The sequence below is a fragment of the Patagioenas fasciata genome, chromosome 4 (assembly GCF_037038585.1).
Source record: "Patagioenas fasciata isolate bPatFas1 chromosome 4, bPatFas1.hap1, whole genome shotgun sequence".
NCBI lineage: Eukaryota > Metazoa > Chordata > Aves > Columbiformes > Columbidae > Patagioenas > Patagioenas fasciata.
Genome location: NC_092523.1, coordinates 77,259,928 through 77,272,857, shown reverse-complemented (window position 1 = coordinate 77,272,857; position 12,930 = coordinate 77,259,928). Strand labels below are relative to the sequence as shown.

Genomic DNA, 12,930 nt, shown 5'->3' with positions numbered 1-12,930 from the left:
GTAGCTGTTCTTTGACAGAACATTTGTCCTGAAAGAGATAAGGGTCCCTTGGAAAAAACAATATTCATCATGTGTATATCTTGGCATGCACTGTATTGTATGGTAAATATTTTATACAGTCAAATATGTGTAGGTTGATTGAATTCTGGAACTTTCTATGCTTTTAATACCTGACTATGCAACTTAATGTCGCTCTAAGAATTTTTTGTTTGGAGTAGTGTATGTATATACTATGTGTGTGTGTGTTTATACCTAACTATCTGTAAGATAATGGAATTATGGAGACCTTATAATATGGAATACATGCAACTTTTGCACATCTACATATTTTACTTGTTTAGGGAATACATAAGTAATAGTATTTGTTTAAATCTAACCAACTTAAGGAAACCACGACAAATACGTGCATAACTGTGGAAAAAAAATGGAACTTGAAAAAACTGAATGATGAGCAAAATAATCAAAAAAATCATTGAGATTGTCTTAAAGTCATTTTTTAAAGGATGAGCCTTTGGGTTGGTTTATGTTTACTCTTGTAATAGCTAGTTTATATTTTCAAGTTTGTTTGTTTATATATTGAGAAATGAAACCTGATATTGTCAGGTATTTTAGACTCCTGGCGAGTAGTGCCTTTGGAGAAATACCAGCTAGCACATGATAATATTGTGACAGTTGACAGCCTGGGAATTGCATAATTTTAACTGTGATTGGGATCTGGTGTGGGAGGCCACCAAACCGAACACTTCATTCCCACAGTTTGGGCTAAATTCATATACACCATAATGCACAGGTGTTTGTCTCCTGCATTAGCTATATTCTTAGGATATAAAAATGTTGAGTCTTAACAGGACTCACTATTTGAAGGCTTAGATTGTGATATACATTTTTATAATTTTTTTTTTTTGTTTTCCATCTATCTATACCTAAGCTGTTATGGCTGATGATGGTGTGATCTCCTCACCAGGGAGCAACAAGGGCAACAAAGATGCTGAAGGGAGTGGAGCATCTCTCTTATGAGGAAAGGCTGAGGGAGCTGGGGCTCTGGAGCTTGGAGGAGACTGAGGGGTGACCTCATTAATGTTTACAGATATAGAAAGGGTGAGTGTCAGGAGGATGGAGCCAGGCTCTTCTCAGTGACAACCAATGATAGGACAAGGGGTAATGAGTTCAAACTGGAACACAAGAGGTTCCACTTATATATGAGAAGAAACTTCTTCTCAGTGAGGGTGGCAGAGCCTGGCCCAGGCTGCCCAGGGAGGTTGTGGAGTCTCCTTCTCTGCAGACATTCAAACCCACCTGGACACCTTCCTGTGGAACCTCAGCTGGGTGTTCCTGCTCCATGGGGGGATTGCACTGGATGAGCTTTCCAGGTCCCTTCCAATCCCTGACATTCTGGGATTCTGTGAGACAAGTTGGTACTTTTTTCATGTGAATACAGTAGGAACGTTAGAAAGATTGCTATTTCTGTACTACATTACCTGCACAGATTTCCTTGGAAGAGGTTTAGACACTACACATGACCTAAGGATGCAGAAAAGAACTACACAAATTCCCAAGATGCTAAAGTTAGGCTTTTGACTATCTTGCAGCTTTTTTTTCCTGTGTTATTGCTGACAGTAACTGAAATATCAAAGGACATTTCTGGTTTGTAAGGACACGGGGCAGGAGCCCTGCCCTGCATTAGCTTTTTTCCCCCAGGTGAGAAAATTGCTACAATAAACTTGGATTTTCCTCTGTATTCAAAATTCTGATGCTACTTTCCAAAAATGCAAATACACTGAGTGATAATCTGGAGAGAGAAATCACTTTAGAAAGTTTTTTAAAGAAAATGTTTAAAAGTAAGGGAAAAAGGTAAAATCTATTTAGTAGGGTGAATCTGAAGAAATCAACTGATGTGCATGGATATATGCAATTAACATACTCATAAAAAGAGTCATATGAACACGTGAGAATTAAACCAGAGGACACAGAGGAAAATTATGTGTTACTTATGGTAGAGACAATAAGATATCTTTATTACATTCAGCACCATTTTTCCTCTGAAATTTGCCTGGTCTTGCTACAGCACATCACTTAGGCCTCTTACCTTCTTTATTATCAGTTTTATAATGGAGCGTTGAATAAAGCCAGTGAAGTGGATTGATTTTGATTGCAGGCGATGTTGTGTTTTTCTTGCTTACTAAGGATCCGGTGAGAATTTAAAAGGCTTCTGTCTCTCAAAAGTCCCAATTAATATTTTCTGTTGTGCTCTGCATGTCTCCTGGGTTTTCGTAATGTGAAATATCAGATGCCTGAAGAAAAGAAACTATATGAAAATAAAATGTGTAGTTATCTGTCAGATACATGTAAACCTTTACAAATTGGTAGCCAACTTGCGTGTGATTTTATCTACTACTCTAGTAATACACTACCAGAAAAGGGCTTTCCATAAACTGAGAACTCCATGTCGTCATCTTTAGTTGAAATAATTATGATGCTTTTTCTATCGTTAGCTGGTTTTTAGGTGAAGTTCATGCAGTACAGATTCTCTTTATCAAACAATGTATTTCTTTTCTATTTTTGAAAAAGATCTATTTAATCATTCTTTTAGGACTTGTTTTAAGCCAGACCTTTTAGGGCTTTTTGTGAATCAGTAAAAGTTATGTTGTTTTCACTGAACTTTGATCAGTTCCCTTGAACCTCAAGATAATTCCAGACCTCCAGTGTTTACTTATGAAATATAAAGATACCTAAATCTCTACCACATTTTTCTAGAGAAGAGACAAAAATCTTTCAGGGTTCTTCAAAATCGTCTGAAATGTCATTTTTTTCAGTCCAGCCTTTGCAACTCAGGATGTAAGTAATAGGGAACGGCTCATTAGCATGCAGAAACCAATTACAACAGCTACAGATTAACCTGCCTTGCAATAGCGTAAATATGTTTTGTATTAATATGTATTGTTTGTTTGTGACTGCAGTAAAAATGATACACAAAATTATTTTCAAAGATTTCCAGTTTCACCCAAGGTAAAAAACAAAATCAAACCAGACACAAACCAATAAACCACCAGATCAAAACAGAAAACAAGGAAAAATCATTTTAGCTAATACCTGTTTATCTTTAAGGTTGATCTTTTTAATTCTGCTTATGGACATGTTATTGAGGGAGTTCAGAAGTAGTAATAACCAAAGAAATAAAGCCCCCCCTCACCAAATTACTACCACCACCAAAACCAAGCAAAACCCCACACCATTCTTTCTGCTTAAAATTAACCAGAATTCTACAGCAAAATGAATATTTGGCATTAGCAAGAGATTTCAAGCGAACTGAATGCTGGCTGATGCCGTTTTGTTTAGGTTTCTATCCTGATTTTAAATACAAACTAGGTAGTTGTTAGCGTGTATAGATTGATCTGATAATTACCAACAATAATTAGGTGGCTTGCTGCTCAGGTGGCAATGAGTCACAGTGCATCAGTATTTTCAGGTAGCAAAAATGAAGCTACATGAGAGATCGAGGTGTCAGAAGAACAGATGCTGAAGCAAATGGGTAAGCGAAAGAGTAACAAGTGTCTAAGAGCAGATGGTATAGATCTAAGATTCAAAAAGTGTTTAAGAATGAAGCAGCTGAACAGTGGACAGAAATAGGCACTTTCTTTAAAATTAGTTACTATGCTAGAAAAGTAGAGCAAATGCACCTAAGTTAAAAACAGGTTGCAGCAGAAGCCCTGAAGTTAACGATCTATCAAGTATTTCTGTAGAACTACTAAAATCAGCTGGAAAAAAGAGAAGTTAACCCACCTCAATGACCATGGTAAGACAGAAACAAACAAGCAGGATTTCTGTTAAAAACAAACCAACGTCTGGATTCATGGATTTAAGTGTTAATGAGGTTTGGGGCCAGGATCAGCCTCAGGACCTGTTCAGCACCAAAGACGCAGTTGATAACACAGGAATTACCTCACTGGCTGTGGAGGAACCACACAACCCCAAATCTTTTCCATCTTGCTGGGCAGGGGCAGGAGCTGGGCCAGTGCAGGGTGGTGTTCTCCCAGCTTCCAGTTATCTGACATTTAGGAACTTCCTATTCCAGACATTTTATGTGTATCATGGTATTACTACCCATGCATGGACTTTAGTCTCCTCATATTTTTTTTTTCCTAATTGAATAAATTAAATAAATCTGTTTATAGTTCCAGCTTCCTAACAGTTCCACAGTTTAATTCCATGTGGAATATATAATATATAATATACATAAATAATACATTGTTCTCTAAGTTTGTTGCTTGATAATTTTGATATTCTAGTTATTGTGTTAGGAGAACCAGTAAATATTAGCTTTCTTTTCATTACTTTAGTCCTATTCATGATGCTGAACACCTAGATCATTTTTTACCCTGTCGTCTTTTTTTCAGAATAGAGTCCTTGCCTATTTAATATCTTGAGGAACAGTTGTTCCTTACCTTTGCTCAGCCTTCTCTGTGCCTTTTTAGTTCTGCAGCAGGAGGTTCCTAGAGTTGTATGCAACGTTAACAACGTGGGTGCGTAGGAATAATCTAAATAACAAAAGAGTTTTCTATTTCGTGTTGATCTTTGGGTTGTCACAGACCATTTGGCCTGGTCTGTCCTGACCAGGTCTCCTTGTGCACTGTTACTTTCTGTTGTTTTTAGGAGACAATAGCCAGCCAAGTTTCTCCTGGCGTTACCTATTGAAAATGAATTCTTTATTGCTGACCTCTGACAGTGTGTATCTACCACCTGATCAGATGCTAAGTGTCAAAATTTCCTGGCTGGGCTAAGAACAGAGAGTTGTTTTTAATGGCAGATTTGGGTGGTTTGACGGAAAACACTTCAGGGCGGCTGCTGCAAGGAAAAGAGGGAAGGGAGTATATTTTGGCAATGGCCTAAGCATGAGGACGAAGTTCTCCTGTTCTCAACAAAGATGATGAAGGGAGTGGAGTATCTCCCTTATGAGGAAAGGCTGAGGGAGCTGGGGCTCTGGAGCTTGGAGAAGAGGAGACTGAGGGGTGACCTCATGAATGTTCACAGATATATAAAGGGTGAGTGTCAGGAGGATGGAGCCAGGCTCTTCTCGGTGACAACCAATGATAGGACAAGGGGTAATGGGTGCAAACTGGAACACAAAAGGTTCCAGTTAAATTTGAGAAGAAACTTCTTCTCAGTGAGGGTGGCAGAGCCTGGCCCAGGCGGCCCAGGGAGGTTGTGGAGTCTCCTTCTCTGCAGACATTCAAACCCGCCTGGACACCTTCCTGTGGAACCTCAGCTGGGTGTTCCTGCTCCATGGGGGGATTGCACTGGATGAGCTTTCCAGGTCCCTTCCAACCCCTGACATTCTGGGATTCTGTGTGATTCTGTGAAATTGTGTGTATTCTGTATATTTTTCATGTCTAGGTAGATAAACTGTTGTATGGGACTAGGTATTTTCTGACAAGTTATCCAAGGGGAAACATCTTAGCTTTTCCTTATGTAGATTCAAGATCCTGTGCAACCTATTTGATGTCCTGGAAACTAATGAGCTCTGATAATTTTGAACCAACGTTCTCTACTTTCTTTGGGAAAGGGGCACCTGGGGACATTAAAGACCAAAGGCGTGCTACAGATCTCACCGATTGCTGGGCTTCCTGCTGCAAAAACAAAGTAATTCAGGCCAAATATGCCTGCAGTTCAGGATCAACAACCCACCACCCCACCCTCCCCACAGCCCCACCATTAGAGTAGAAACTCAGCTGGTATTGGAAGGAAAGCGAAGAGCATGGGGTAAGGATGGCTTGGGAGCTGGAGCCTGGCCTAAATGCATTATGTGTCTGAACTCTGTGTCACTTTCAAGGTTTTCAAATAATACAATCTCAGAATACACTTCTAGTCAAAGACAAGTGTGCTGGGTCAGCTGTGGATTTTCCATATAGGTTAGTTTGTACTGAAATTCCAGGAAGTTAAAGTCCATACAAGAAAATTAAGTCATTTCTGTAGTCTAGTCCATATAGGTGTACACACTTAAACTTTTAAGGCATTTATACCGTTATAACACAAGGAGACCCATAAAATGGCATCATCCCTTCTGCTCAGTTTGGTGTTTTACTGTTTCCTGAGAGGCAGCGATATAGACGCAAAAGGCTCTAAAGCGAATACAACCACCATCCCTGTAACAGCAGAACTGCTTGAACTCCTTATCTGATCAGCCTGTTTCAGTACATCCCATTGCAATATCTATCAGTTTTGGATTCCTTATCTGATAAGTTGCATGTATAATGTAATAGTCCCTGTAATAACAACAGTATACTAGGTGTCAATCAAATAAATGGGAAGTGTTAATATGTTCAAAGTATTATTTTTTTAAAGAAAATATCTATACTGGAAAAAAAATCACAAAATATGTAAGAATAAATAATATATAAGAATAACCTTTCCAGACAAAAGCTATCCATCTAAATATTCAGCTAAAACATTCCAAATGTTGTCTTTTAAAGGTCAGTCTTAGAAGATGGCTTTTTTGTGCACCTTGACTTCTTCTGGGGTTTGAAGATGCGGTGAACCCAAGGCAAAATTAGCAAGTTGATTCTTGTCCACAGAAACGACATCCCTAGATACACTTTTGGGTACCATGTAGAACGTTTTGCAGCCTGGCCAGCATTGCAGTGGCCCTGACCCTAAACCAGGTTGATCAACTGCCAGTTCTAATGAGATGAAAGAACAGTTCTGTATAAAAAACAAATTAGTGATTGAAAATAGGAATAAATCACAGAAAAGCTCTCAGAAAAAATGGTACGGTGAAATGAAATTGAATGTTTAAGCCTTCACTTATGCTAGTTTCTGACTATTTTTCTCTGTAAAAATGCCACACAAGAAATAGCAGAAATTTGCAAGAGATAGTAGTAATGCTGTGCCACCAAAAGCAACACAGGCTATCGTAGTATTTAAATCACCACATTTTGGTGAGTGTTTGTGCAGGAACAGTTATCAGGAGAAACCAAAATGCAACAGTAGGTGGAATGGGTGAGGCAGGTCTGACAATTCCTCATTTATCAGTTTGTATCATTAGGATCTATGGGATTGGGTTCTGTGAGATTCAAGGCTTTTTGTCCAGATAAGAGAACTAATTCTTCTGAAAGCAATCCGGTAAGCCAGGTCTAAGTACGATCAACTCTCTGTGCCTGGGGTCATCAACAAAATAGTTCATATTTCTGTTAAACTTGTGATTCGATGCCTCACGAACTAATGAGCTGGTACCAGATTGCTGAGCAATTGTGCCTTAGGGAACACGACTAGCCTTATTTTTACCTTTACCATCCTGATCTTGCCCCCTTTGATCTTCCTTTGTGTGAACTTCTGTATGACCTTGCATATTGACAAAATCTACTTATTCACATTTCCTTGACACTCAACATTCCTTGTATTGTTTTTATCCAGTGTGTTTATCACTGAGAATCTGATCAGCCTATGCAGTAACAAGCCTACTGGAAACCGCTTCTATAGAAAGAGAGGAAATGACAGAAAGATAAGCAGGAGATGATCACAAGAAAACAACGGGGGTTTTGTACATGGAATACAAGCATCTGCAGCTTCTTCCCTAAATGGCAGTTTAAGGCAGCTGTGAAGCTGCAGAAGTCAGGACACCTCGTGTGATTTTATGGTGAAAGGCTGCTGGAACACTACAGCCCTTCCTCCCTATCCCTGTCTGTGTCATCTCAGAGCAGCAAAAGAAAACAAACAACAACAAACCCTCTGAACCTGTTTAAGATGTATTTGCATACATCCAAGATTCTCAGGTTTCAGAAGTAAATGTATCTTTCAAGCTGTTGACCCTATTTAGAACAGAGACTGCCTTTGACAGAAAGAATCAAAGTGGGCAAATAAAGTCTTTCCTGAAGGATTGTTTTTCCTCTGTGTTTTCACAGTATTCCTCTGTATGTTCTCTTCATCTGCACAGAGGGAGTAAGTCTCAAGCTGCAATAACTTCAGAGTTGTAGGCTTGTTAGATAATCGAGGATTATTGTAATTATTTTAGAAACACACTTTATGCATACGGTTTCTAATGTAATTTCTTTTATTATTTTTAAATTTCTCATAGTACCCAATCTTATCTATTGAAGTGGCAAATTGGGACACATTGCAACATAATTTCATAGGGCATTTTAAAAGTATCATGGCACACCATTGGTTGTGTGTCTAGAATTGAAGTTAAATGCCCATGTATGTCAGTGGCATGGGCATGAAAAATTGAGTTGTTTGTCCTAGGGAATGAAATATTTGCATAGTTACATTTTAAAAATTCCCACAAAATGTATCATATGTAATTGTATAGTATTTAAATAGTGGGCTTTCCCCAGAAAAATTTAACATGGCATTAAGCAGAAAGGGGAGGTAGGAAAAAAGCCTAGGGAGACCTTGCTAAGTCTATTGCAGGTTCTGATGTTGCATGGAGTAGAAGAAATTACGAGTATTTGAGGTAAAGTACTTATCTCTTTGCACAGTGAAGTGAAATAATGAGTGGGAACTTGTGATTTATTTGGCACATGAAAGACAGAAGAGGCTATAAGAGAGAAATAAGAGTCTGGATGTGCACTCTGATAACAACAGCATCTCTCCATAGCCTGCAAAATGTGGTATGAAAGTGGATTTTTTTACCTATGCATTTTCTTCTTCCCCAGATTATGGGAACCCCTATTTTATATATAGATTTAGTCCTCTCACTATAAATGGTTGCCACAGCTTCAAAGCTAAGTGTGTGAGTATACAGGGAGGATGAGATGCCTGTAGAATGGAAGAGAATTAGTGCTATATTAGCAGAAAAACTAAAGAGAGTAATATGAGTGGGAGGTGGGCGAGGAAAGTATAAAAGGAGGTGGGATGTGGAATGTTAAATTGTAGTACTGGGGCTGGTCTTTGGATCCCCTGCACCTGTGTCTTTTGGAAAATTCCAGTTCTATTTCCTGAAGAATATATTTAAGCAATGAGGCTTTGCAGTGCATGTGCAGCTCTACTGTTTGCTAAGTGTCATTTAATATATGTGCTGTAGTAAGCCCGCAAGACAGTAGCATCGATCAGTACAAGTGAATATGATAAATCTGGGTTTTTTTCCTCGGTAGCTTTTTCCTAGTGATGTCAGTTTGGCGTAGGGAGGTGCTAGGGGGGAAGGTTTGATATCTCAAGGAGCACAACCAAACGCAGCTGCCCCAAAAGCTGCTGGCTCTGCCTTTTGGAGTAATGAAATCTCTGGCTATGGTGTAGATAAGAACATGTTCCTTACTAAACAGACAAACTAACTGCCTGATAAACAATTCAATGATGAGTTTCGTACCTAAATACTGAGGACTTAAAAAATCAAGCATCTTACCCATATCTGTATGGGATATCGGGCTACAAAAGCATACGCTACAAAAAGTGGAGGTGGGACAAAAGCCACAGCTTTGGCTGAGGAGCAGAGCGGCTCCAAGAGGAGTGAGATTCCACCCTCTTCACAGGATTCCTGCTGTGTCTCTACAGGACGGCCAGTGCCTCCGAGACAAATAAAGGGCAATTCTTGCCATCCCTCCTGTCCTTTGCACCATCCCATATGTGGGCAAGTGAAAAGGAAGCAAAGCACAGCAGCTGCAAGGTCGCTATGCATCAATGTGAAGCTCTGAGGCTCAGGAGATACCATTGATGCACTGCAAAGGAACCACACACACGGTTCTCTAGGGCTTGGGTCAAGGCTTTTTGATTAGTCACTGGGGAACAAGAGACAGCTAGACACCACTTAACAGTATTTGTTTTGAGTAACACTTTCTGCTTATTGACAGAGTTGGCATGGAAACTAAATCAGCACTTGTTTTTTAAGAGGATGGTCCATTCAGAGTGAGGTTCGTCAGCAGCACGCAACCCAAAGACACTCGGGCTGCAGCTGCCGACACTTATACCTTGCTCTGAATACACAGAACACTCAAAACATTAACAGTCATTTTTACCCCAACTTTTATGGGAAGAAACGTGCGTCTGTTGAGAGTTATGTGATTTGGGTGTTGGGGTTTTTTTAAAATTTTTATTTTAAAGCGCAAAGAGTTATTTAATTATCTGAAATCCACATCAGAACTTTCATATTTCTAGAAGATGCCTTGTGTTTTTATGGATCAAGAGTTAACACAGTTCATACAAACAATGGTGCTTGTAACTTCGTGGTGGAAAATGGCATAATACTTAAAAGGCTATAATCTTAGCACTAGGGATCTGTGAATGTACAGCCAAGATGGAAGCCTGCACAGCATGCAGAAAATGGCATTTTCAATTATTTTCCCTTTATTGATGAAAAAAATCAAGATGTACTTATTTCCATCCTGTTTTTTCCCACAAAGATAGAAGCAAAGAAATGGCTGCTGGTTTTCTGCACCAACCAGGCTGAGAAAACACTGATGGCTAAATTGCTGTTCAGTGGCATTTCCTAAAGTGCCTGCTAGCATCCTGTTCTCAGATGCAGAATGATAAATGTATATTTAAACTTGACAAATTTCATTTCATCTATAACCTTGGACTCCTGTTTTTTTGTATCCTCAGGATACAGACCATACACGCCTGTTTCGTTGATACAGGATCTTGTTTATTTTACAGTAACTATTTACTTTCAAGGCTATAATGCTGTTAGCAAATTGATGAGGACACTGATTTCTCTTTTCTTTGTGTTTCCCAAGCAGATAATCTAAGTGATGCCCTGAAAAAGCTGAAGATAACGACGACTGACAGCACAGCAGATAGCTTGGAGGGCTGCTTGGACTGTCTGCTTCAGGCTCTGGCACAAAACAGTAAGTTGTATGGACCTTTCAAATTTTAAATCGTATAATGAGATCAGTGGATTGAAATGGGTGTAGTAAAATGTGACAGAAGGACCGACTCAAGCAATAGGCTGCTGGATTGGCTGTGCTGGGTTTCATTGTTTTTAACCTATGTATCTGTAACATTCAGGTAGAACTGAATAAAGTGACAACAGATACCTGGACATTCCCGTTCTTTTTCCAATATGATAAAGTAGCACAATTACTTTTCCAATTGATCACCAAAGAAACAAAGAACATGGATGGAGAAATAAGCCTGATAAGATGGGGAGAGCAATATTGGAGCTGCTTGCTAATTCTTGTTAAAAGGGCATAGTTTCCGATTTGTTATGTGTATTTCCTCAAACTTCTGATCCCATATTCCTTATTTCCAGTACTTTCAAGTGGCAGAAATAGGCTGGATATCCAAAGATGTTCCAAATTTGAGATGTGGTATGGTAACAAAAATGACTTAAGAATAGAACAAGACATCTTTTTCACCTAAAGCTGTAGAATGTGTGTCTCCGTTCTCGGTGGCAGAAAGGTATGGGAAATGAAGATGACAGCTTATAGGACTTTTCCAAGTTTAACTTTCTTAGCGCTTCAGATGGTGGTAGAAGAAAAACCTGTGTACAAATTCAGGTCGAAAAACTTGTCAGGATAGATACAAGCCATGATTAGAAATTCCTCATCTAAAAAAAATAGGACTTTGTTCTTTGTAAATATCAGTACACTCAGAAGTACATACTATTAATAAGTCCTGTTTCCTTCCTGTGATGATATTCTACAAATCACAGCCTTTTGGCTTAGTTGGTGTAAAAAACTTCATGATTTTTTCACAATAGAATATAAGCACCATCCATATCAAATCAAATATGGATTACAACAGCCTCTGCATCTTTAATCCAACTTCCAATTGGATTTGGTAGTTCCAGTACTTTGAAGTGTAAAACTTAATTGTAAGTACTAAAAAGAGGATGGTATGAAAAATGACAAAGTACTTAGTGTAAATACCAGAGTTTACCGTTGTGCTCTACGAAGGTCATGTAGCTATTTCACAAAACAAGTTTGGCAGATGCAAAATAATTTTGACTAACATAGAACAAACTTAGCAATGGTTCCTTGCAACCAGATTACTTTCTTCCATTTCAGTGTAGGGCTTTGCTTTTCCTTCCAAAATATTTTCTATTCGAGTCTCACAGCTGCCAGATCAGACAAGCAGATTATTAGGATCTTGACCTTTCTCTTTTAGGCAGTTTTCAAACAATATCTGTAATCCCTCTACCATTTACCGTGTTCTTTGCATGTAAGTCACTAACACGGATACAAATCTGCTGAGCTGCCATGTGATATATGTCTTGACGTATTTTCAGTTGCCCAAGATTGAGGGCGACTAAGATGACCCACTGAAAATGAGATGGGTTAGAAGGGCAGTTTCTCTAACAGCTCGCTGCTGGTTTAGGAGCCTGTATAGCAATTCCCTTTCAAGTGAATTAGACACTTGGATACTTTAATTCCCAAGATAGTCTGATGATTTGGAAAAAAAAATCCTTGTAGAAGACAGGTTTCTGTTTTGAAATAAATTTGTGAGAATTGCATTTAAGAGACTTCAGAGATGATGAGGTAAATTGCATGTTGATTGATTCAACAGAGTTATAGATTCACCTTTCTAAACAGTGCAGACTCTGAGTAGTTGTTGGGCTACCAATATGTCATGACTGTCCTTCCTTTGACCAAACCACCATTGAATGTCCTTTCTCATAGTTCTTATCCATCCAGTTAACATCTTAATATGGATTTTATTGATTGACTGACTGATTTTTAGATACAGTGTGTATTATCACATATATATGATATCATATAGATATGGGATACACACTATACCTCTGTGTATAAGTTATTAGATAGCAATAATTAGAAGTCAGATTGCTTATATAAAACATGTTAATTGTAACACAGAACTAATGTAAATATGATTTCCCAAATAATTATTCTGCTCTCCTTTAGTATATTCCCATGTGTATGATTATATTAATGATCTATACGTTCTGATTATAGTTCAGTAATTCATCATATTAGAGTAACACTAGAAAAATCAGCTGTGCAAGGAATAGAGTTTAAGATAATTTTATAGCACTGTGATTTCATT

The 12,930-nt window shown here is 38.5% G+C and overlaps 1 protein-coding gene across 5 annotated transcripts in view; it reads left to right on the top strand.

Moving 5' to 3' along the window:
* Positions 1-12,930, top strand: part of RAP1GDS1 (Rap1 GTPase-GDP dissociation stimulator 1) — an 84,609-nt gene that overhangs the window by 21,852 nt on the left and 49,827 nt on the right. For 4 of the 5 annotated variants that reach the window (XM_071808246.1, XM_065836554.2, XM_071808247.1 and 1 more), the window contains exon 2: positions 10,662-10,772. In XM_071808246.1, coding sequence (XP_071664347.1) covers positions 10,662-10,772 — 111 coding nt within the window. The remainder of the gene's footprint in view (positions 1-10,661; positions 10,773-12,930) is intronic. The other variant, XM_065836555.2, reaches the window with a different exon arrangement.